Below are 25,367 nucleotides of genomic sequence, written 5' to 3' on the forward strand. Positions count from 1 at the left end.
ATGCATGTTTTCCATGAAAACACCCACCTCCTGGGACTTATCTGCAGTGAGGGAAGCCAGTCAGTCCTTTTGCTGTACATGATGGAAGCTGGCACTTCCAAAGGACAGGGCACTTCATCACCTTCCTGTTAACCGTTCGCATCCAGGCCATGGCATTAAAAGCTTCTCTTCATCTCTTAAGCCAGTTTCCCTGTAGCCTTTTAAGAAAGTAAATTAGGATGTATACAGAAGGCCGTGTGAGGCCTTGTTCTGTGAGCCCAGAAGCTCTGGCGACCCTTTCATTCCCATCCTCCCCAGGGAGAGGCAGTACCCTCAGCAGGGACAGCCTAAGCCAGGGAAATCTGCCTCTGGCCATTTCACCTGCTCTGACCACACTGTGAGCCCCAGGGATCGGCCAGCACCACTCCGTGAGGGCTCCTGTGGTGGTATCGGCACCACCAGGAAGGACAGGCTTCCCCCTGCTGCATCTCAGGACCAGACCCTGCATCTAGGTGGGACATTGGGTTTGGCCTTGCACAGTTGGCCAGCTTGTGGCCTTTGGCTGAGAACATAAGGGGATCCACGTACAGGAGAGGCTGGAGAACATGAATGTTGAGCCCAAGAGGAATGAGTTCAGTCTACAAGCTAACTTCTTACATGCCACAGCACATCCCCTCTCGCCTCCCTCCCTCTGCGGTAGAAGCTCAGGTGGGTTTCTTGGCCTCAGGAAGATAATTTAAAATGAAGGGCTGAGAGATCCTGTGTCAAAACCTTCAGCAAGTCCACCCTGTCTGTGGTGTTTACCCCTGGACTACTAGTCTTGTTATGCTAGGGCAGACGGGAACAGCCTGCAGATACTTTCTGCTCTTTTAGCTACCCTAAAACAAAAACTCATAGGTGCACATGCTACGAAAACAGGATGTCAGCTTTTGTCAGAAAAGATCACAAGAGGTTTGAGGTTTTTAATTTTTTTTTAGCTGCCTCTTTCTCTTTCTCTCTCTCTCTCTCTCATTTTCTTGCTCCTTCCTTCTCTTGCTCCCTCCTCCCCCCTCCCAATTTCTGTCAGCACTGAGCACAGTCAGAGGGAGAGCGGAGATGGCGGTGGCCGAGACGCAGCTGTATGCAAAGGTGGCCAACAAGCACAGGAGCAAAAGCCCCTCTGTACTCCTCGAGTCTCTCCTGGCCAAAGGATTCCCAGCTCACATCGCGTGAGTATTGCATTCGGCTACCTTTGTACAGTACAAGGTGTTTATCTTAACTACCTGAAAGCAGACAGCAGAGAGCCTGTCACCTCTCAGGAGTGATGTCTCCACATGGGGATCAGGCTTATCTTGCTTTGAAGGCCTTGTAGAGCAGCATGTATTGTTCCTATTGCTAAAAGAGCCTGCTCTGGATCCATTTCTAAAAATACTGCGCATAGCAGAAGACACGCACCCTTCTGCATCTTGAGGTTGAGAGGCTTCGCAGTGAATTAAGAAGTCGATATCCGTAGTTCGTTCCTGGGATATATCCTTTCATTTTTTCCACTTACTGTTGTTATTACAAGGGAGCTACATGTGAATGTAACTTCTATCCAAAGTTTAGTTCAGGCCTGGCAAAAACCTCTTGCTGGGTTGTGTCACTGGAGATTGTTTTAAAAGAGTAAGCTTATGTGGCAAGATGCCACATAAGTCCGTCACTTTTTCTTTCTGTCCTCAATCAGGATCTTGTTCCAAAAGTATGTCCTACCTGGAAAATGTCAGGCATTATCCTTGGCAACTCCCTTAGAGGGGAGATAAGCTGGTGGCAGCACTTACAATCAGGTTAATTAAAAAGAAAGATGTTGGTCAGTCCTCCTCCAGGTATGGCACTAGTCAGACAGGGATGTTTTGCGGGGGATTTGCAAACTTTTGAAGGGCAAGTCTGGACACTATGGTTGCAGCCAGTTGTGCCACAGACTTATCAACATTAGCTGTTCAGAAAATGAATCAATTTATTTAAATGTTAAAGGAACCCTCATACAAGCATTTGAAAAAGGAGACCAATATCTATGTAGCCTCCATTTTGACTAATTGAAAATTAAAGAAGTGGAACTGGCTCTATATGTAAGTGCTGTGTTGATTTTCTAGCATATTGTCTTTAGACATGATGGCACAGCTTACAGGGAAGCTGTGGGTTCTTTCTTTCTGGTTATACCCAGTGGAATTTTAGCTGTGGAGCTGAAAATCTGGCTCATCATTTCTTTAGTAGATACAGTAAGTTTGGTCACCCCAAAGTAATGGCTAGTTTCACTTTTTTTTCCTTTTTTTTTCCCCCTGTATGTGGTGTTCTTTAAATCCTCTTCAAAAGACTTTCTGCTATTATTGACATGGTTTTGTGCTTTCCAGGTCAAAATCAAGAAACTGTGGACAAAGTGCAATGCAAGTCAACATAAATTGACAAAATGTTCAAAAGCACTTTGTTTCTTTTTTTATTTGTCTTTATCGACTTTAAGACATTCAAAATTTGGATGACATTTTATAAAAGCTTTTAGCTGTCTCTTTAGTTCCTAGATTCAACCGCAAATGAAAGTACTGAAAAATTGTTCTTTTGTGATGTCCTGGCCCGATAAAAATAGGGCTTGTTGGAAATATTATGAAACCTTTCATAATGTAGCAGCATGCAAAAGAAACATTTTCAGAAAGAACAAAAAATACATACTTGAGGGTCAAGCCTAGCATCAGATCAGAAAAATGGACCTCTCATGCTTAGACAGAACTGAACCATGCCAGCAGTTTTCTGCTTTAAGGAAGAGCCAGCTTATTCTCCCTGTAAAGATACCATTTTTAATACAGATTTTCAAGGATTTATTCCTACTGTTTATCTGAAAGACTTTGGAATATACAGAATTTATCTTAAGCATTATCTTTCAAATGTTCATCTTGGAAGCACGGGGATGTTTAGTTAAAACCTAATGTTCTGCTTAAAGTGAGGGCTGAATAAACCCTGTTGCAAAGTACCTACAACCAACTCATATGATGGGATGCAAGGCAGGAATAGGCACAGAGGGGAGTACGAGGGAGCAAGATGTTGCTGAGCATCATGACAGGCTGTGGTCTCAGGTCACCATTTGTCTTATTACTTTTATGATTGTGCAGGCCCTATGATAAAGAAAAGCTGAAGTCAAGCTCTGTTTGCAAAGTCAAGCTCTTTCAAAAGTGCTCGTTTCTGAATGGGAGGAGCAGCACGGCATGAAGTGATAAAACACTTGCACTGAGGTGTAGCAAGTGGGTGACAAAGGCTGGCATCACCAGCAGAGCAGGAAAGGCTGTGTGGGGAGCACAACAAAAACACCAAACATTTGTATTTGATGTGATGGAGAAAGGGGAGTCAGTAGAGTAGCAGAAGTGCAGGTGCTACTTAAACACTGGGGATCCTTCAGCTTCCAAAAACTTACCATTAGGCACAAAAACTTGTTCATATGAAGAACATAGTTGTCATTTTGAAAGATCTAAGGAGAAAAGGAAATGTAAATCAAATTTGATCCCAGAGAATGACAGTTGCGTAAGTGAGAGAAAACTGAGACATTGTCCCTTATCTTAGACTGAACTGTTGGCTTAGATCTCACTCTCTTCTGGGCTACAGAAATCCTCAATCTAGATTTTCAAACCCCAGTGTAAGTATGTTTTGCTTTGGTTGCATGTGTGGACTTGAGCCTGGCATTTGAATCTGGGCTTATCATTAACAAAAACCTTATCCCATGAGCAGAGCAAACACTGGTCTTACAGTATGTGGAGGGATGGCTTACCCAAAGCTAAGGAAATCCATGTAATGAGTAGGACTACTGAGGAAACATCTCCAGAATATATCCTGTGGACATTGTGTGGACAGTTTACCATTCTTCAAGGCATTAAAGACTTGCAGTGGAACAATTTGTCTGGAGGGCTTCAAGAACATTAACATTTGCCAGGAATAACCTAGTCATTACAGGTCCTGTCTGTGCTGGAAAAGAGACTCAGTGACCACAGCATGTCCATTCTTCTTTATTTTCTAGAAGTCACAGGAAACAAAGTTTAATGTATTCTGTTATTCTGATGAATCTATTTTGTTTTCTTCTAGGCAAAAAGCCTTGGCTGCTACTGGTCAAAAGACAATAGAAGAAGCTGCAAAATGGTAAGCACCAGTGATTTCTACAGTGTGCTTTCACATTAAAACTGACTAAAAACACTTGTTCACATGCTGATTCTGCCACTCAATTTAAAGTTGGCTGCTGTTAAAAACCCTGCATATGAGGTGGGCGTTTTTTGTTTGTTTGTTTTTTCATTTTAATTCATGCAAAGAAAGAAATAATTTTATTTGTGCGTATTCTGAGTAGCAAGGTTATTTGCAGAAAGCCTAAGGTAAATCAAGAGCTGGGTAGCAAAGGGCAGTCTTGGGCACAAGCAGCTATTTTTCCCACAGTGACGTTTCATGGGACCTGTTGCTCTGGACAGACACTTGTCCTCAGTTTAACCTCCTGCTTAATTTTCAACTTGGCTGCCAAGTTCTGCTCATTGCAAAGGCACCACAGGCTCCTTGACTGGGGGAATGCATTGGGGCATGTCCAGGAAGGCACTCAGAGATGCACCAGGGTAAATGTCTGTCTTGGCACAGCACTCACAGCTTGTGGGACCTCCTGGTGTGCACCCTTGGGCAACAGGTACGGGGTCACACGGTAATATCTGTCCTCTCCATCCCTAAGGAAAGGAGGAAGGAAACAAGGAAAAATATCTGTAAAAGAGTGGCTGCAGTTACAGAGCCATGTAGTACCAACGTGGGGTTAAATGGCAATGACTGAAGGCAAACAGACCATATTCTTCCCTTGAGAAAGTCATTACAAAATAAGCTGAAAGGCTGATGGTCAGAGGGAGGTATCATTAGAGCCATAATCACTTGTTAGCCTTGACAACCCCCCTTCAAGTTTTTTTATTTGTCTGTACCAAGACTCCCACGGAGTGGTCACTGTGTTATCAGAATGTTGATAATTCACTTTTTTGTTTTAATCCATTCTCAAATACAAGCTAATCTTTCTTGGGTTTTGTCTTCCTTTTTGGGAGGAGGTTTTTTTTTTGGTTTGTTTTTTTTTTTTTTTAGGTTGTTTGGTTGGTTTGATTGCTTTGTTCTTGAAAGCTAGACAGAACATTTCAGAGTAATATGTTCTTCCCAAAGCTTTGTCAAGGATGCCACTAGGCTTTCTGAAATTCACCCCAGTCCCAAAGCTGTGAAGCCAAACACAGAGCATGTGCAGAACAAGGTGGAGTATATCATCACCTGGGATACAAGCTTCTGATCTTTGCCTGTGCATTTCTGATTTGTCTTGTTCACTGTTGTTAGGTCTGAACCAATATGCCAGGTCTTCTTGAGTATTCTTTTAATCTTTGATTATTTTTCATTTTGTCATCTTTCTACCCACCGCCTTTTTTTCCTCCTCCTGTCCTCTGTTTGCAGTCATGAAAAAGGGGGAGAAATAATCCTAAAAACCTAAAAATCTTTTTTTTTTCTTTCTTTTGCTTTCAGACATTGAAAGAATTGAAGGTACTTAATAAAATGCAGAGTACACACACACACACAAAAGGCTGAAGAAAAACAAAACAGTAAAGGCCTTTACAGCTCCATTGGTTAGTATATGAGAGAAATGTTATAAGCAGATTTCATTTTAGCTTTTCATTTGTAAGAAAGTACCAACTTTGTGTTTCCTTTTTCTAGTTTCTACTATGGATGTCTTCAGCCAAGGAAAGAAAAATAAGCGGTGCATATGCTTACACTGTGTGACGTGCTTTTGATTTCAGGTTGCACTCTCACTGCAATGATCCCTCTTTGGATGACCCAATCCCTCAGGAGTATGCTCTTTACTTGTGTCCCACCGGCTGCTTCTATAACCGCCTGCAGGAGTTTTGGAAAGAGAGCAAGCGACAGTGTGGGAAAAACAGAGCCCATGAGATTTTCCCTCACGTCACTCTCTGTGACTTCTTCACGGTAAGGCACAAAAAATGTGCAAGGGTCAAACTGACCACTGGTGAAACTGGACCACCTGGCATTCTTTTACACTAGAACAACCCCATGGTAGTCAAGCTGACGTGACCCACATCCAGGGTGAGGAGCCCTGGCACAGGCTGCCCAGAGAGCTGTGGGGTCTCCTCCTTGGGGATCTCCAAAAGCCGCCTGGGCACGGCCCTGGGCAGCCTGCTCTGGGTGGCCCTGCTTGGGCAGGGCTTGGAGCAGGTGGCCTCCAGGGGTTCCTTCCCACCTCACCCACCCTGTGATCCTGTGATCCCATGGTCTGTGATGTTAAACCTTCCTGCCTCGGGTGACAGTGGCTGTGTTCAGACAACTGTGCAGCAGGGACAGAGTTAGCACTGGATGTAGACAGCTTTAATATTAGGCCTATGGCAATCTCATGGAAACTCCTGCCTCCCCAGTGAGCCCCAGCCAGTAGGCCGTAGCTATGGTGGGGTGAGCCAGCTTTTATACTTTCTGTGGAAGCTTGGCCATTGTGAAAAAGAGAGAAGCAGAATGCACAGGGATAGAAGGAGCATAGGCTGCAGACATGGAGTATAATCTGGCAGTGCAATTGAGTCATTTCCTCAATAATTTTACATGGAAATTAGGCTCCTGACCTGGACTCCTGGTTAGTTATTTTCTGCTTCTGGATGCTCCTGTCCTCCTAGGTGGTCTTCTGAATGCTGAGTAACCCTTCAGCAAACATCTCAGTAAGGCTGCTTCCCCTGTGGGAGTGAATGTGCCAGTATCAGCAATGACCAGCAAAGAGTCACTGGTCTAGACAAACTCTGGAGCTACCTGGAATCCAGTTTTTGCATGTTGTTGATGCTGACCATGAACATCAGCTTCATCTGAGATGCACTGAGAAAGAGATGAGATAGAGCAGCTGCACAAAATTATTATGTTAATTATTTTTCATGCTAAACCATGCTGCTAAGCATAGACAGTGAAAATACAAGTATTTTGCTGCAAAATACTGAATAGCACAGTATCCGGTGGCCATTAACCACAATTACGAAGAGTAAAATCCATTAATTAACAATGAATGCCATGCTCTTGAAAAGTGGCAAGTTAAAAGGCCTGACCCTGGAAGAGATGACTGAATTGTATCCCCCACCTCGTGCACCTCAGCCCTGTTTCGGGTAGCATATTTCTAGGGATAAATGCACTCTCCAGTGCTATTCTCTGTTCCTCAGCTGTCAGCAAGAGCTGACCTGGGTGCTTCACACGTAGAAAGCGAGACCCACTGACCTGGCACCCACCTCCTCCTCCCAGCCCAGCCTCTCCTGTTTCCTGATGCCCCACGTCTCTTGCATCGCATGGACTTGTCAGCCTTGGAGGAGCACAGCACTTACCCTGGGTGCAGGCTCCCACCCGCCCCTGTCCTGCCCAGCCCAGCCTGCTGGTGCCCTCTCAGTGCATCGCTCCTCACCTCGCCTGAGCCTCACCAAGCACTGGGTTTATGGCCTGAGAAATACTTGAGAGAGAAAGACTGTCTAAGCAGGAGGAGGTGGTGTTTTGTAGCTCCTTTCTTCTCCTCTGCAGCTTGACCCAGTGCAAAAGCCAAATGGGGCAAATAGCACTGCCATGGAGAGTAAAACAGTGTGGAAAGGAAGCATCATTAATGTCTGTGCTTTTGGCTGGATGGCAAAATTCCATTTTTATCTATCCACTTCTTAAATTGCTTAATTGCCACTTTTTGTCGAAGCATGGCTTTGTACAATCCTTTAATTTGCTGTGATTAGAGCATTAAAGATCATAATTACAAAGATTCCTAATTAACTTTCCTGTGTATGTTGCTCAGCATCTGAGATGTTAAAGTTTTAACCAGAGTGATTCCAGCTAAGGACTGTAGGATAACAATAATACAAATTCTTACTTAGAATTGAAAAGAGACATCATGATCCCTGCCTCATTTCAGATTGGCTGGTGCGCACCTGTCAGATCTTTTGGTTCTTTTCTACCCTGGATAGATACAAATAAAGGTAAAAGATCCCATCTCCTATTATAGCACCAGGTTACTGTGTTGCCCAAGCTGACTGATATGAAAGATTTTAATACCAGGAATTTCAGGCAAGTTTGTAAGTGTGTTGTCTTTCTCGGGAAATAATGCCTATCCTGTTTTCTGGTGTTACTGTACGAGACAGCCTACCGGAGTGGCTGTTGGTTTGGTGGGTGAAAGATGCTCCTCCTCTGTTTTCTTTCAGTGCGAAGACCAGAAAGTGGAGTTACTGTACGACACCTTAAAGCAAATCGTCAACAACTTTTCACAAAAATTTCCGCAAACTATTTCCCTATCACTACATTCATCCACCAGCTACCTTGGTTTCTTTATCAGCGACAGCCACGCAAATATCCTCAAAGAGATTGCTGTGGCCTTCTCTTCAGAGGCTTCAGCCCTGGCAGGTAGGATCAACATGGGAGGGAAAATGGGTGGCTTGTCACACAAATGCTTAGACATGACACTGAAACCAACTCCTGTGTCTCCGCAGCAGCCTAGCAGATGTTTTACTGCAACTTTCCTCCTACAGATTCAAAAATAACTTGGCATGGGGAGATTGTTGTAGACTCTGAAGATAGAATGCTTTTCGCTAGAAGGTTTCGTTTTAGCTGAACTCAATGGGCAAGAAAAAAGAAAAATGCTAAATGCTTTTATAAATTCCTTCTTCTTTAAGAAATCTAGTCAAAGGTTTTACTTGGTTTGGCTTTCTTTTCATGATCCACACACTGAAGTGTTTGGCTGTGTAACTAGAGAGGCCATTGATCGGGATGTCCAAGACAAGCAGGGATTTAATCCTCCCTATCTCAAGACCTACATACCCATCTTTTCTTCACCAAAGACCAGTGTCATGATTGCGAGGGGACAGAAGAAAAAGAGAAAAAATGTGTCTGGAGGAAATAAACCAAATCGTAATTATGCTTAGTTCTCCATCTCACATGCAGCTTTGGGAAGACAGCAGACCTTTCTGTCTTGGGGATGCTCTACCCTCTGTGGCCAGGCTGAGAAGGAAGGCAGAAATGAAAATGCAAAGAAATGCAGCCTGGCAGGCCTGGGTTTTCCCTAGTGCTCACATAAGTCCTTCTCCTCCTGAAACTGAGTCACCCATCTCCTTTCAGTGGTTATGTGCCAGCTGGGGATCTCCCGCACCCCCAGATTTTTTCAATCGAAGCATAGCAAGGGCAAACAAATATTTTACACTCATATCACCAGCGGGTGAAGTGCCTTGTACGTTAGCAGTTGTCAAGGTAACAAATTAAATAAGGAAATAGAAAAATATATTTAAAATCAGGCCTGCAACACTAAAGAAGGAAGACCTAAAGAAAAGAAGTAAAGCCCTAGGAGCAGGCACGGACTTCCAGACACTGGTGCAATGAGCACTATAGAAATTTTCCAAACAACACTGAGAAACTGCATCTTCAGCGGAGACTGAAGGGATGATGCCCCAGAATAGCTTGGTCTGGGAGAAGAGAATTTGATACTTCTTAGACTGGGAAAGGAAATCAAACATTTTGTTTTGTTTTATTTTTCTTTTTTCTCACAGCTGAAGCTAAGGGGCAAATCCAGTCCAGATTTCTGATTTATTTTGGCATTATTAAAGCCATGACATCCAACAAAACGATTCAGTAAAATTACGATCTACTCTACTACTAATTACTAAGATATTTCCTGTATAATACAAAGCATGTAGGATGAAACAAGAAGAGGAGCTTTCCTTCACTTCTGTGTTGTGATGTGAAGCTGATTGCTTTATTCCTAGATTGCCATGTGAAGCCCTGCCTAAAGCAGCTCCACCTTACCTTGGCTCACAAGTTCTGTCCTCACCACCAGAAGACTTTGGAGCAACTAGCCAAATGCATTAACCCGGGGGAGACCTGCCAGTGGGTAGCAGCTCTCTACTCAAGAGACATGCGTTTTGTGCATTACCAGGTACTGTCATCAGATTTATTTAGTTTTCCGAGTCTGTGGTTAGAATATTTCCTACACTTATTTTGCTTTTTTTTTTCTTTTTCCATAAAGAAGTCAGTACATGCACAGTACAGTCCTTCAAAATGCATGGTTGTTCCAAGTACTTCTTTGGGCTGAAAAGCTGTACTCTTGAGTCTGTAGGAGATATGTTTATGGTTACCTGCTTGACCTGCGTGTCAGCAAGATCTGATTCCAAACTCCAGCAGAAGAACTCACAATTAGCTATGAGAAAATAAAAGAGACTGGAAGTGATGACTTTTGAACAGTTGCTAGGATCTGTCAGATTACAGCTCTGCAGTAAAATGTTATTCAGCAGAATTAGTTTTCTTGATTGTTGAACCATGATGCGCCAGTGAGCAGGGCACAGTTGTCCCTGATGATCTTCGGCTTAACAGACTCCCAGTTAAAAATAGTCAATATTTTTCTGGTTCTCATTTCCAAATTTAAACTACGGAAGGATAAACCGTTGGTATTTTTCAATCAGATCAGTGTTTCGTTTTATTTCAAGTCTCATATTGGGTTTTGGTCATACTCAGGAGAGCTGCAAATAATCCCCAAAATAGCTGATAAAGATTTTGCTATGCCTGCTTTCAAATAAGCCTATACTAGTTACAGGAAAAAAGCAATTTTATGAATACCAAGTGCCTATTTTTACACGCACTCCATACCCATTTTTATGTATCTGCTGAAAGAGCAAGCTGCAGTGCAGGAAATGGTGCTGGTGGCTGTGTCCAGTGAAGGGTTGAGCACATGTCCCCCATTTGCTGCCACCCCTGCAACAGCCAGCTCCACCCTGACCCAGCTCTGTCCTTCCCCAGACGCTGAGGGCCCTCTTCCAGTACAAACCCCAGAACATCGACGAGCTCATGATGAACGCCGGGGACTTCATCTACGTCGACCCAACGCAGCAGTCCGATGTCAGCGAAGGCTGGGTCATCGGGACCTCGCACCGTACCGGCTGCAGGGGTTTTCTTCCTGAAAACTACACAGAGAGAGCCAATGAGTCAGACACATGGGTTAAGCACAGGTTGGTTGCGATCCTCGCCACAGGTGCTGGGGCTTCGTGGGTGCTGCTTGCTTTGTGTAGCTGGTTCTCCTCCTCACTGCCAGCTGTGGGCTGCCAGGAGAGAGCTGGAGGTGGGGTGGAATGGGGATAGCAGAGGGGGTCCTCAGGGTCTGGTTGGGAAGATGAGATTTCTGAATGGAAAGGGATAGGACATGCACCCATGGAAACCCGGAGTCCAGCTGCTCAAAGGATGGCCTCTCTCTGCTCTCAAATAACCTGAACATCCTAATGAATTTTAAAAGTCCACATTCTTTAGAGTAGACTGGGCCTTCATCATGGCTTCCAGCTTTCTTTTTTTTTTTTCTTTCTTCTTTCACATCTTTTCAAGAGGTTGCAAAGCTAACTTGAAATGAAACCACGCGAATGTTACTCTACCACCATGCGCCCACCCTTGCCTTGTCAATTCGACCTGTATCAGCAGGCATCTGCCTGGCTTCCTGCGCTTTGCTCTGCAGCTGACAGCGTGGCTGATGCTACTTGTAGATTAGAGCTAGTTTTTTGGAGCAGGAGGTGTAGGTGCGGTCCTTGCTGAGCTCTCAGAGGCAGAGAGGAGGCGAACAGGTAGTGTTTCCTGCTTGAAGCTCACACTTCAGAAGGGTTACACCCAATACATGCCATCAGTTTGTATTATTTTAGCCGCATTTTTACCAGACAGACTATAACTCAAGAGCAAAGTGGTAAACTAGAAAGCATGTCTGTGAAAAATATTGAGTGGAATATGCATTGTGGCTATCATGCCTGTGGACAAAACTGTGACTTAAAAATCCCCTCTTTTTTTTGTGTGTGTGCCCATATGTTTGTTTGTGCGTGTATTTGTGTGTGTTGCTTCTGCCTTTTCTACAGGGAATATGCTTTTGTACCAGGTTCAAAATTTGTCACCCAGTCTGCAAATGAACCTAATGTAAAGCCGAACGGAGAAGTCCATAATCCTGTTACATCAAGGAGTGTAACCAATATTCTTTCACTTCAGGTAGTTGTGTTTTTTTATTTCTTATCTTTGCCATGTAGTTGTGCAGATATGCTATTAAGTAAAGCCATTTATAAAATTTAATAGTATCTTCCTGGTTCTCCTTAATATTTTCATATCACGTTATAATAAATATATATAATATTGCAAATTTAAAATTAAAAATTAAATTAAATATGCATACACTCACACTGCACATTATAATATCTCATATACATTTTGTAGTATATACAATGTGGTATTACCCTTGCCTTCTTTCATAAAACTCTGTTGCTGCCATAGTAGCCCAGCACACAAATTTTCTGTGCACAGATGCACAACACAGGCTGTGCAGAGGTACAGTGACAAGACTGACAAGTAAGGTGCAGACACATCTTCCCCTGTCTTTCAAATGGTTTCATTGCAGAGTAACTAGAGCAGTATCAGGCTCGTTGTTCATTGTTACTTTTATGCCCAGATTCTACGGATGGCACGCTGGTGGTTTATGTACTCATGGATACACTTATCACATGTAAATGTTTCATCTTCTTTAATGTTTTAGGTACATAGCTAATGCAAATAACTGCACAGACCTGCAGAAAGAACAGCTATCTGAACAAGTTAGGAGCACTGGGATTATGTTTTTGTCCCATTTCAAAGCTGATGTATCAACTTTTCCCAGGTTTCCCAAACAGTTCCTGGTAGGAAGAGCAAAATCGAGAGGAACTCTGGCTTTTCCCTACAGCATGTTTGCTGCTACGCTGCCTTATTAGCTCTGACTTTCAGGGTGGCCAAGACAGTCCTTTCCATCACAGGCCTTTCCTGACATGCTGCAGAGACCCCTTTGGTCTTGCTGGTCCTGCTGGGAGTGTTCTCCCCATGCTGGGGGATAAGCCCAGGTTCCTTTGTGTTGATGTCAGAGAAACTTGAGAGCGCCCTGAGGGAACTTCCATCCTGGGGGCCCCCAGGACAACTGTGCATACGGCTGTTAGACAGACACTTCTGCAAGAGCCACGTCTTCCCACCAGCTCTTGAGTGCTCTTGGCCCCCTTATCTATCTCAGATCTGTGGCAGAGGCACTGCTTGGCCTGAGGAACGCTCTTTGCAGATGTGCACGTCTTCAGTCTAGGAGCTTCCCCAGCCTCTGAGCTCCCCCCAAACAGAAAAAGCAAGACCACAAAACCTTAGTTTTAAACTCTGACCTCATGGCGGTTGATTAGTGCCTTATGGCAGAAATGCAGTAGTGTTTAGCAAAATACATATATCTCATACCACTTCTTAAGAATTCCCTTCTCTGCTAATGAAGATACACATCACTAAACTCTGTGTTGCAGCAGTAATGCTGCGAGGGGTTGCTGTTGAAAAAGATTTAAAGCCTTTGAGCTGTTCCTCTTTATCTTTTCATCTCTATCTATGTTCATTGTAAACTAACCCCAAAACAATTAGAATGTAATTGTAGTTCCATGCACACTGAGGAAAAATGTGGCCTTACAGGAGATCTGGGTTCACTGTTAACTTGACCATGCACTGTCAGAAAAGTGTGAAACTGGTATTTTCAGTAGGAAAAGAAACACTTAAACCACATAGCTAATTTCCCTCTTTTGTTTATACCAACTACACAATAAAAACTAGAATTATAATCCCTTCCCACACTGGAATTAAAAGATTTAGCAGCACTACCTTTCACTAGTGTAAACAGAGAGTTAAAACCTAACATGAAGATCAGGGATATTCTTCATTTGCCTTCAACAGAGAGCCAGTCAGGGTTACTATTTTCATAAAAAAATATGTTTTAACAATTCCTTTCTCTCCCCTTTCTGTGCTTGTTATAAACCTCTTAGGACAGCACTGCTGTTCCTTGCTCTGTTGGGCAGCATCCATGAATCCAGACTTTTCATGCAGGCTATATATAATGTAACAGAAAGCAATTTTTATACAGCTTTCTCAGAACGCCACTCTGCGAAGAGGTGTGCTGGTGATGCGCCATGGGGAAAGAGTTGATCAGGTCTTCGGGAAATCTTGGCTTCAACAGTGCTTAACTGCAGATGGTGAGTAAGATAATGGGAGGATCTTAGCAAATCTGAACTAAATTTACTGAGTAATGGGTACAAAATTTCAGTCTCCTAGGTGTAGATGTAAATGCTGACACAAAAGAGTGACTAACTTTGCACAGCCAGGCACAACATGGTTTTGACCTGTATTTCATAATGTCCTACTGATTCATATGTCTCACTGGGGGATGCACAGAGCATGAAATCTCTACCACTAGTCACTCAATTGAACCAGGTGGTGTTTATCAGATCCCTTCACATTTCTGTGCTCGACACAGTGTCAATGATCTGTTGACAGTGTGCATCCCTAGCCAAACTTGCAGAGGAAGAGCAAGAGCAAACCATGGTGGAAATGACACGTCAACACAGAACTAAATGAAAAGTTGAATTTCCTGGCACTCTCTCTGTCGCTGTCAAAAAAATATTTGTGGTGGAGAAAACCAACCTAGAGCAGGGAAGTATGTATTGGGAGGAAGAAGGGGAACAAGAAGGAGGGGGTGTTCGGGAGGAAGCTTTATGTCGACAGACTCCTTTGTTATGCTGGAGATCGTCTATATTATATGTGTGAAACTCATACTAGATAATGAGGCCAGTACCTTCCAGCTTCAAAATCGATTCATTGGTTTCATTTTTCTTCAATGGAAATGTTTTTGGCAATGGCAAAAGAATATTGATAGTGGATTTTTTTTTCATTTGGGTCCCACAAAGCCAAATTCTCATGACTCTCATGACTTCTTGGCCTCTTTCTTCTCCACTCCCTTCTTTATCTCCTTCAGAGCTTGCATAAGAGGTGCTCTTTTGTTAGGACAGGTGGTTTCCCAAGTCAGTGTTGTGACCTTAAAACATGTTCTCTTTAAGGTAATAGTAGTCACTGGGGGTTTTCATCAGTGAGACGCTATGTCCGTACTGCTGAACTGATCCTGTACGCATTAAAGTTCAGGCCCTGACCCATGATCCCCCACATCACTTGGCTATTAGCTCTCTCCTCGGCATGATCTTGGTTGATGGCAGCTTCCCCTCACCCCCAGATTCTCGGCAAGTTTTGGAGAGAGCACAGACCAGCACCCATTCTCAGTGTTCAGTGTGGGTGTTGGAGGTAGAGGGAAGGGAGATTAGCTCTTCAGGCAGGTGCCCTGCTGCATCATTTGCCCTCGTGGCCAGAGAAGGGGCCCCGGCCTGTTCTATTTGCCAGCAGAGGTGTAACTCTGGGCTGAGAATTCAAAAGAAATAGAGCCATTACAACGAAATGCAGACTGTATGTACAGCTGCTGCCTCCCTCATACCACAGTAAAATGTTCCACCTCGTTTCAGGAAAATACTACAGAGCAGACCTCAACTTTCCTCCCACCCTACCAAAACGGAAAGACAGCATGAAGCATTTTGAGCAAGATCCTCCTTTATCTTGCTGTGGTATTTTCCAGTCAAGACTTATAGGTAAGGTGGATAATATCTTAAAGCAAATGTAAGGTTTTGGGAAGCAGGCTTTTTTATCATCTGCCAAAGCTCATATTGGCTTTGTAGCAGAAATACTTCCTAGCAGCACTCCTTTTGGTAACATCTTCTTTTTTGCCATCTTCTTGATGGGCAACCGCTGCAAGATCTTGTTGAATAGTAAAATGAGGCTAGTAGAATAATAAAATAACAAGGCTGGTTGCTCATCTTGGAGATTCAGACTGCTAGTTCCTGGCAAATTTAAAAGAAAGAAACTACAGCACTAGCTGTGTCCTGCTTCAAGTCTGCAAGGGACTAACGTTTTACTCAGTGGTCACTGAGTGAAGGGGCTGGCTGGAGGACACAGCTTCATGGTCAGCAGATTGTGGTCATCTCATCACAGATAACTGCCAGGTGGCTGATATGGGTTAGTCTGACTCAATTTACTCACCAGACAAAGTTTCTGCTCCCTGAGCTTGCATGCCTGACTTTGACAAAGAAATCTGGTGCAAGTGCTTATCTCTGATGGTTCAGATACAAAGAGACCGCCAAATACCTTGCTATTTGCATGTTTGGAGTGCATCTGCTGTAATTACCCTTCCTACGCTTGGTCCCAGCTGTTTTTTGCAGAAAATATTTTGCAGCAGTTTCTCATCTATGACGATTTGTAAAAGACCACCTCACATTGCTGTTCCCACCAGGGGAAGCTCTGCTGGACCAGGAGGTGGCAGTCAGCTACATCTACTCGTCACCTGCCCTCCGCTGCGTACAGACAGCCCATCTTGTGCTTCAGGGTAAGGCAGAAAATCTGATCACATGCTTTCGCCACTGTGAGAATGTCTTTGTCAAACTTCTTTGAAGTCTCTAGGATGAGCAATTGAGAAGATGTACAGCTCTGTGTTTATTTCATGTCGTATTTAATCAGGGAAGACAAGGCTTTTTTGTCTGGCTGGTAATATAGGCAGCAATAAACCTGCTGCCAGGTGTATGATCTGAAGAGCTCTATCCTATTAACTCTAACCCTCTCTCTTTAAACTGATGTTATATGAAATGGAGGCATTTCACATAAATGGACTCTGATGTTATGTGAAATGGATGCATTTCACAACAGGTTGAAGTCAGCACTAGGAGCCACAAATCAAATTACCACTGGCAGCTCTTTCAGGAAACTTTCTGAGCCAAAAAGCAAATGTTCCCAGTGCTCTGAAGTATACCTATTTGAATCAGGGAACATGACATTCTCCTCAAAAAGTTTGCCTTTGCAAGCCAAATGATTTTACTTGTTTAGGGACATGGTTTAGTGTAGACTTGGCAGTTCTAGGTTAATGGTTGGACTTGATAATCTTAGAGGTCTTTTCCAACCCAAATGATTTTATGATTCTATGATACTTCCTTCATATTTTAGAACCTCTGTCCTTCCTCCTCTCCCATTCCCTCTGCTTCTCTTCTTCTTCCCTTTTCCTCACCTCTCCCCTTCAATAGGTCTGTTAAAGGTTCACAGGTCATCATCTATACATCAATATTAGTAAGTGTGCATTTCTTCTGGGAACTCACGCCACTCAGTAACCTCTCTTGAGAATAATGAACAAAAGAATGCATCTTTTTACATGAGAATTCAATTTCTGACACTGTAGGATGAATTATTGCCCCAAAGAGGGTCACTAAGCAAAATGTTATATAAAAAAGGATTTTTTAAAAAAATTGATTGCAGCATTGTTGAGATTTTTTTTTCTGTTCTCTTCTGTAACTTGGAGATCCTTACAATAGAGCTCCAGGAATAACAATAATGTAAGAAATTTTGGTGCCTTAGCATCTGTCAGACAAGAATATGTTGATTTCACTTGAACAACACGATCCTCTTTTGTTCAACAATAAGTAATTCATTTTAGTAACGAAAATATTACAGCAAACAAGGCAGAATGTGCTGCCCAAATGTAACACTTTGAGTGTACCTTTTTCTTTTTAAGGAACACTTTTTTTTTTTTTTTTTTCTTTCAGGGCTTAAATTAGACCAAAAAGTCAAAATCAGGGTGGAACCAGGACTATTTGAATGGACTAAGTGGGAAGCAAGCAAAGTAATTCCCAACTTCATGACTCTAACAGAGCTGACAGAGGCCTCCTACAAAATAGATACAAGTTACAGGTAATTGCTCCTTGTCTAGCTGGTAGAGCTGGCTCTTTCTCTCCTGAGGTACCTCCTCATGGCTTCATATGCCATAAACCATTATGGACATTGCCAAAAATGGGTCACGCTAATCAATTTCAAGCCTGCATGATCTGTTCTCATAGTAAGATATGCTGTTTGAGGTCTTATGGCAAGAATCAACTTTGCTGCTCTAACATGGAGTCACACAGGCATGTAGCATGTGCACACATATAACGAGCAGGCTCACAGGCACACATCTGATGTTTGTGTATGGGATAAGCCCTGCTCTGATGTCGCCTTCAATTCTACCACTGGGTTGAGAGAGGTGACTGCAACACAAGCCAGCTCACTACAATGAGTGTTCATGCCACATTCTGTTGGGGATGGGGGTGTTATGTTTTGACTTGCTCAAAGAGAAACACTGTGCTCAGAAAGGATTTTTTGGGGCCCCCACAGCTCGGGGAGGGGGGTGATGCCACCGCTGAGCACTCACAAACCACAGTGGAGCAGGAAATGATCAGCCTCCAGTTCAGCCCAGCTCCGCGCCCTGCTCTCGCTCGGGCTGCTCCGTACGTGCAGTGCACAGCCCGCTCCAGGAAATTGCTCAGCTAATAAAAGTTTGTGTCTGAGTTTTCTCACAAGTATAAGAAAGGAAACTTCTCAGCTCTTAATGTGTATCTTGCAATTAAGTGAGCATCTTCATTTGAAATTGCATAATGGAATAAAATTCTTAATTTTCTTTGGTCAATGTACATTCTGGTGTATTTTACCACCAACAGACCATTTTCCCTATTTTTTTCAATACATAATCACTTGCCTCAAACTTCCACAGAGCAAAGGGTGCAACTGTAGAGCAGTAGAAATTGCAGAGGAAAGCTCTGAAGCAGTGCTAACTGCAGCCTTCAGGCCCCTTGCTGCTCACTCGGGTCCAGGCAAAAACAGAGCAGATGAGCTGTAAAATTGCACATATTATGCTGCTTTTTTCCTGTCACATGCAGGGTTCAAAATCCTTGGGTTTCAGGGGGTGGCTTTACCATACTCACCCACTGCAAGGGACAGCAATCAGTTGGGTCAAGTCCTGGGCTGTTCCCTGTCAGTGGACTTAACCTGGCCAGAATTAATATTAGTTATGATTAACAATATAGTAGGAGCCTGCCACCTGGTTTTACCACTTATTTTCTAGTTCTGCAGTTTGTGCTGACGGAATGTACTGAGGTCTCACCTGTAAAAGTACACTACGATACCAAGCCCTACAACAATATATTAATCTAATCTCACTCCTGCCTATTCACTGAATAAGGAGACTATCAAATCGGTGGGGCAGTTGTTTGTAGAAAGAAATGAACACCCTGGGAGGCCAGCAGGGCCTCTCACCACCAGGAATTTGGCCTTCCCAGCTGCCTACCCTTGGCACCACTGGCCACCACGCATCAGGACACCGAAGGCTCTTCCCCCTCCTCCCAAGGATGGACACAGCTGGGGTCATGGAGGCTGCTGAGGGACCTTGGGATGTGTCTGGGCAGGATACATGGTGTTTATCATGTTTCTAACATGGTGTTATACTTAGGCATGGTTCATTGTGGTTTACATCCTTGGAAACATACTATTTTTTAATTTTAGCAGTGACAGACTTTACTATGCATTTGTCCAGCTGATATTGATATGCCTTGTCCATGGTTGATTTTGATTTGATTTGCTTACTAAGGAGGCTAACGCTGAGGGACCAGCTCTTGGCAGCCTTCATGTCATCAGCATCTTGGTTTGAACCCAGTCAGGATGTCTGGAGCTGGACCACTCTGTGTGCCTGCACCCACACAAGGACAGTGGTCCTTACCAACAGAACTGCTCAAAGCACAAGCTTTTCTTAGGCATGAGATTTTTAACAGCATCCACTGTAAACTACAGGTTTAATTAAAGCACAGTTTTCCCTGCATCTGGTGCTTTATGCACTACAAGGTATAGTCATGAGATTTAATGTAAATTATTGTGGGGGAAGCTAATGCAAGCTGAGGTATCAGCACTCCAGCCAAGTCAGTGGATAAACCCAGATTCTTTTAACGAAGTGCTTCTTCTTTGGTGTTCTCATTCAATAGTGCTAACAGTGCCCAAGTATTCATCTAGATTAACATACGATTGTGATTTTATTGTCAGAAGCAACATACCACTCTCTTCTCTGGTACCATCAGAAAGTTATGAAGACTACGTAAGCAGAAGCTCTGCAGCTATAAAACAGATCATCACTGCTTGCCCCAACAAAGGTAAAGGTTTCAGATCTTTGTATATTCCATTGGACACTTTCAATGCCAGGAACAGGCAGAGATTTGCCAACAGAAACACATTTATCATGGGTAGTTTGTATTGCACAGAGTTCAAGGTAGACTTGTAGTTCTTGGCCTCATCTATACTAAATCAAAATAGATTCAGTTTATGGGATAGGGAAAAAAAAGGAAAATTAAACAGAAGACTGCTAAATTGCAAGAGTATATACTTTGCATGGTCATTCTACATCAGGATGCAGCTCAGCATAAGATAATCTATTTTTTCTGGAGAGCTGTTAGGAAATGCGTTTTCTCACTAGCTGGCATGTCTACAACACGCTAGACTTTTTCTGACCAGCACAGTACACCTTGCCACATTGCCAAAGATGTCTGCAAAGTCAAACAGCCCCAAAACAACCTTACGCCATCAGCATGGCAACCTGACAGTGCTGCAACCCCCTTACTACTTTTCTTTGCTTACTGTGGTATACCAGGTGTCATCCTCATCGTGGGCCATGGCTCCTCCTTGGCATCTTTCACCCGACCTCTGATAGGGCTCCCTGCCAAAGACAGCAGCGACTTTGCCCAGGTGGTCCGAAAGGTGAGAAGCCTTTTCATTCAGCTTGAAGCTTTCTCTTTGTGTTGCTGTACCTTTAATATGGAGCTTTCTTATGCAGCGAGGCATGTGTATAACTGCATGCCAATACCAATAACACTAGCTTTCTCCGTACAAAGGGAATCTCATGTAGTTTTAGCACAGCTCTGATGGTCAAGAGAAACACTTTGTCCTGTTGAACAGCATGTGCCTAGTGGCTAACTCTTCAGAGGAGATTTTCATCCAACTCCCATGGGAAGTCAGTGCCAGGTAACACCTCCACGTGAGAGGCACATGTGGAAACTTCTCCCTCTGGCACAAGCCTCCTTGATACAGAAGCAGGGCTAAGAGCCTTTCTTCTCCTCCCTGTGGTGTTGTGAGTGTGAACTGCAGCTATATTCAGTGACTCACTCAAAGTTGTATGTTTTTTGGGTCACTTCAAGTTCACAGCTTAAGTGCTCAGCTACAAAATGAAGTGGAGGAGGGTTTTCTGCCAGCTTCACAAGTGAGGCCTGCACTTGAGACTTTGTCGCAGAGGTTTTTTGTTTGTTTTATTTGTGCATTAGCACCAGTGGCAGATTTTTTCACCCCCGTTTTCTTTACCATCTGCCTTGGTATTACTGACAGGAGATTTCAGTTGTTAGATATATTTTTACCACCCGCTGTCAAAGCATAAGGAGTGAACACATCTTGATCTTCAAATCCAAGCATGAGTGCAGGGTGATGACACAGGCTCAGCTATTGCACCACAGGCCTCCAGTCTGTTTTCAGTTTGTTTCAGAAGCAGCAAAATGTCCCAATATCTGTTCCCAGAATGGTCTCAGGATCTGCTCTTCTGTTCTGCTACAATGCCTCCTTCGTGTCAAAGCAATGGCCGTGCTGGTAACTCCTGCTTGTGTCCTTCTTCCCTAGATCCCTTCGCTAGGCATGTGTTTCTGTGAAGAGCTCAAAGAGGGGAACAAATGGCAAATGGTTAATCCCCCAGTGAAGACATTAACTCATGGAGCAAATGCAGCGTTCAACTGGAGAAATGGTATCGTGGAAGATTAGAAACCGGCTCTGTCCTTGCAGCCATTAAAAATGAGGTGAAGACAGCTTCTGGTTCAGCACAGTCCAGCAATTCATCCAGAAAAGTTACTGTGGATGGAAATTGCCCTCTCTAAGTAGTCAAAGCACAGAAAACACTTCTGAGTTTGGTGCCTAAATTTTGCTTTTTCTTCAGTGACTGAGAAAAGGAATCATGGAACTGGCATACAAGAGAGCGATGACTCTTATGCTGGTGAAGAAAGTACTGTTAAACCTTTTCTGGAGGTACCACGTGCAACATTTAATACATACAGAATTACCTGATTATAAAATCTACTGCTAAAGGCACTAAATTTGACGTTGTTGCATTTTCCAAGACCAAAATACAGCCGGTAAGAATTGCTTTTGTTATTTGGATATTTTCAGACGAGCAGAGAAATTGGGACTGAAAAAAAGCCATCTCCTACCCAAAGAGGAGATCATCTCTACCTAAAGCCACTTGGTTTCCTGTTGACTCCTCCAGTTCTGCAAGAGCACAGGAGGAGGGGACATACTATAGTGACACTTTATTTACCTCTTCTGCAAAGGAGGTTCATTTTCTACCACAACAGCTCCCCTGCTCAGTGATTCCACAGTGATCCATATTGCAAAAGGGACTAAACAATTTGCTTCAGAGAAAACTGAACTGATTGATTTACTGTTGCTGAGGCAAAGAAAGATGCCCTGCATTACCGTACTGGTGACAAAACCTTGACGTGAGCAACTCTAACTGCTGAATGCTTCCTGAGATGGCACTTGCAGAACAAGAGCTTTGCTTTGTGCTGTTCCGTGCCAAATTATATAAATGGTGACACAGCTGCCAAACCGGTCATCTGACAGGTCTCTGTAGCTCTTCTCTTGGTTGTTGGTTTGCTTAAGGAAGCGTAGCCCCAAAATTTTATGCACAAACAGGAACATGTCTTGCCACAGAGTCAGGTTTCCTTTCTAAATGATCGTTTTGGATAACTACCTCTGGGAAAGCACAAATGTTTCTTTCAAAGAGAAGAGAAAAATGGAAGTTTAACTTTCTTTCTTAGCATGACTAAAAAAAAAAAATCTCACTATCATTCTTTTTCTCCCTGCACCTTCTTGACACTTCTTTGCCTGTGTACCTTTAGCCTAAGGGCATGCAGCAAAGCCCACCCAGCATGCAGACAGCAGGGCATCCAACAAGCACCTTTACTGGTGGGCATGGAGATCTGTCCCAGTCCTGCACCTGAAATGTTCTGTTTTGACTTCCGAGATCTGGCGAGGATGCTTGGACTCCTGCTTTTCTAACTGCTAAGGGTATGACAGGGGAGTGGGGGTGGCATGGGGCAAGGACCTGGCCCTGGGCATGTCACTCCCTGGAGCTTCCAGCTCCATTTCAACTGAGGTGTCAGCTCCCATCTTGCAGTACTCCCGTGGGGTCTTCTTCTCTGTAAATAATGTTGCTTTTGGTGTGATTTGCTCTGATTTCACCAAGTGATTGCAAGCCATAGGACAAATGTCATTGGACGAGGTGCAAGGCCAGAGCTACCGCCACAGACTGAAGCCCCAACGTGAGGGATGGTCCCTGGGGCTCCGACTGGGGCACACGTGGCACCAGGTGTGTGGAGGCATTGGTGTGGGTTTCTGGGTTGAGCTTTTGCTCCAAATACAGCCTCTGGATGGGGACCTGGCTCTGTTTGAACAGATGGGAGCGGCTGCATATTTTATAGTTGATGCTACTGTCATCCCTCACCTCTGACAAATTCCCTTTTGTCCCCAGAGAGATAACTGAAGGACTCTGCATCCTGTATCCCAGGCTTACACCTGTTTGCTTTTGGCCTTTCCAGCTGCTCTAACCTTGGGACAATCCCTCCTCCCTGTGTAAGAAGAAATGCAAGCAGATCACAGGCAGTGTCTTTCTTCTCCTGTGGGACACGTGCCTGTGCATTGTGTAAGGGGAGAGGCCTTGCACTTGGTGGCCTGGCCACCATTGCTGGTCAGAGCCAAATAAGAGCCTGGGTGAGGATAGGGACAGGCAGGAGTGACAGCGGAGCTCTCAGTTCACATGGCAAGGGAGAAGCCTTGCTGCTGAAATGACACCTGGTGAGAGCAGGGCGTGATGGCACACTGCCCACCCAGGGACAGAGCCAGGAGCAGCAGATCGGAGAGGTGAGTGAGGGCTGCAACCTGCTTGGGCATGATGTGCCTGCCTGCTGGGTACAAAGTGGCATGAGAAACATTCCCTTTCTTCTTAGAAATAAGCTTTTTTTTTTTTTCTTTTCATAATACCTCAGACATTAATCCTCAACTGAGCTGCAGATACCGTTCTGGTTAAGAATCTGTCTTCCTTTAAAACGATAAAATAAAACACAAAACACCTCTCCCTTCATCCAAGAGCATCAGATGCATTTCCAGTGTGGTTCCATTGTGCTCAGTGACCTGCAAAACCAGTGTCTTCTTGTTGCTTTGAACAGCTCTCCTACTCTGCTGCCACTGTGTACAGCATAACAAGGAAACACATCACTTGGCATTTTTACTCCTATCCACCTGCAGAAATATCGTTCCTAAAAGCAAGTTTATCGCACCTTAGTCCTCTTGATGTTAAGCTCCTATCCAAAATAAGTGTGTGCAGGCTGCTTGACAGGACCCTTCTTACAGGTGAGGATGAGGAGGAAGGATTCAACCACCTTACCCAATCCTGGCATGCAATCAAAGGGCTCCCAGAGCACCACCGCTACCCTTGCAAACTAAACACGCTTGCTAGGAAGATTGCTAAGACACTTGAACCAAAATCCCACAATGTTTTTGTTATTTTTTTTCCCACTAGACATGCAGTCCAATGAATTTAACTCCAGTGAATGCAGTGAATTAAACCTCAGCGTATGTGAGAAAGAGGGTTTGGGTACTTAAATATTTCTCGTGTGGTAGTTTCTAATGCACACGCTGCAATGCTGAGCAGGTGAGGAGAAATACTTTGTTACAAAATACTCTTTAACTTGTCAAAACTTCTCAATTTCTACCATCCAAATTAACTGAACAGAAATAGCAAGCAATTAAAACTGTATCTCAGTAGGATCAGAGCTGAAATTATATCTTCAACATATGAGGATTCTTAGTTGCAAAAATTTAGCAGGGAGAGAGAATTCCTGATGGGATGTGTACATAATATGAATTAAATTGCTGAACACGGGTAAAATGAAGAAAATGTCCTTGGAAGCTTTGAAGTTATTTTTGAAGTAAGCAAAAGAAATGGGAAATTCCTTTTCATTTTTTTTTGACATGTATGCAGCTTCGAAATTAGATATTATTTTACTCCAGTGTAATTTTCTTTAGTTGGTGCTATTTCATTACAAAGTTATGTACTTTAATAGATACTTCTAGTACTACCTAGAGAATTCGAACGTTTCACTTATGTCTTAAAAACTGAAAATGTAAATTCTTTTGATAAAGACCTATAGTGAAGTTAATCTATGGTGACACCTTGTGGGAAAACAAAACCTCAAACTTACTTGCCTAATAGGATCTTCAGGTGTGTTTGAAGGATGTGGGGGACACATTTTCTGATTTTTAACACTCAGTTTAACACTCCTCCCATACTCCCTGATAGGACAATAACACAGAAATTTTTCATTTAGTAAGTTTGTGCCTACTTTTAAGCAGAACAACATGAAGAGACACTTGAGTCCAGTTCTTCTGGAAAGCAAGAGAGAAAACAAATCTGCGACTGTTTTGCTCCTGATTTTTCCAAAGCCTTGTGCCAGCATTGATAATAGTACAAGGCAAATGTGCAAATCTGCTGGCTCAGAACAGTAGTTATTGCTTGATGGGGTCTTGATCTATAGCACTTTTTTTAATGGATGATTAAAAATTAAAATGTTCACGCCTCTTGGAATATG

The 25,367-nt window shown here is 43.5% G+C and overlaps 1 protein-coding gene across 2 annotated transcripts; it reads left to right on the top strand.

Annotated features, from left to right (window-relative positions):
- Positions 1-759: 759 nt before the first annotated feature.
- Positions 760-25,351, top strand: UBASH3A (ubiquitin associated and SH3 domain containing A). Of its 2 annotated transcripts, none has more exons than XM_083848111.1 (14): positions 760-1,187; positions 4,057-4,110; positions 5,766-5,952; positions 8,184-8,382; positions 9,735-9,904; positions 10,762-10,970; positions 11,853-11,982; positions 13,895-14,003; positions 15,318-15,440; positions 16,139-16,231; positions 17,436-17,580; positions 19,735-19,841; positions 20,336-20,442; positions 21,349-25,351. In XM_083848111.1, the coding sequence occupies exons 1-14, from the start codon at positions 1,075-1,077 to the stop codon at positions 21,484-21,486; spliced, it is 1,884 nt and encodes a 627-aa protein (XP_083704237.1). In that variant the 5' UTR covers positions 760-1,074; the 3' UTR covers positions 21,487-25,351. The 2 variants fall into 2 exon arrangements, with proteins under 2 accessions (XP_083704237.1, XP_083704238.1); XM_083848112.1 differs by having other exon boundaries at positions 785-1,187; positions 11,853-11,979.
- The last annotated feature ends 16 nt before the right edge of the window (positions 25,352-25,367 follow it).

Source organism: Anser anser, assembly GCF_964211835.1.
Source record: "Anser anser genome assembly, chromosome: 1".
Lineage (NCBI taxonomy): Eukaryota > Metazoa > Chordata > Aves > Anseriformes > Anatidae > Anser > Anser anser.

Excerpts from the sequence above, each read along its gene's own strand:
- UBASH3A (XM_083848111.1), top strand. The coding sequence starts at position 1,075 with ATGGCGGTGGCCGAGACGCAGCTGTATGCAAAGGTGGCCAACAAGCAC. Across the intron at positions 8,383-9,734 it reads AGAGGCTTCAGCCCTGGCAG|ATTGCCATGTGAAGCCCTGC; the intron begins GTAGGATCAACA and ends CTTTATTCCTAG. Across the intron at positions 9,905-10,761 it reads TGCGTTTTGTGCATTACCAG|ACGCTGAGGGCCCTCTTCCA; the intron begins GTACTGTCATCA and ends GTCCTTCCCCAG.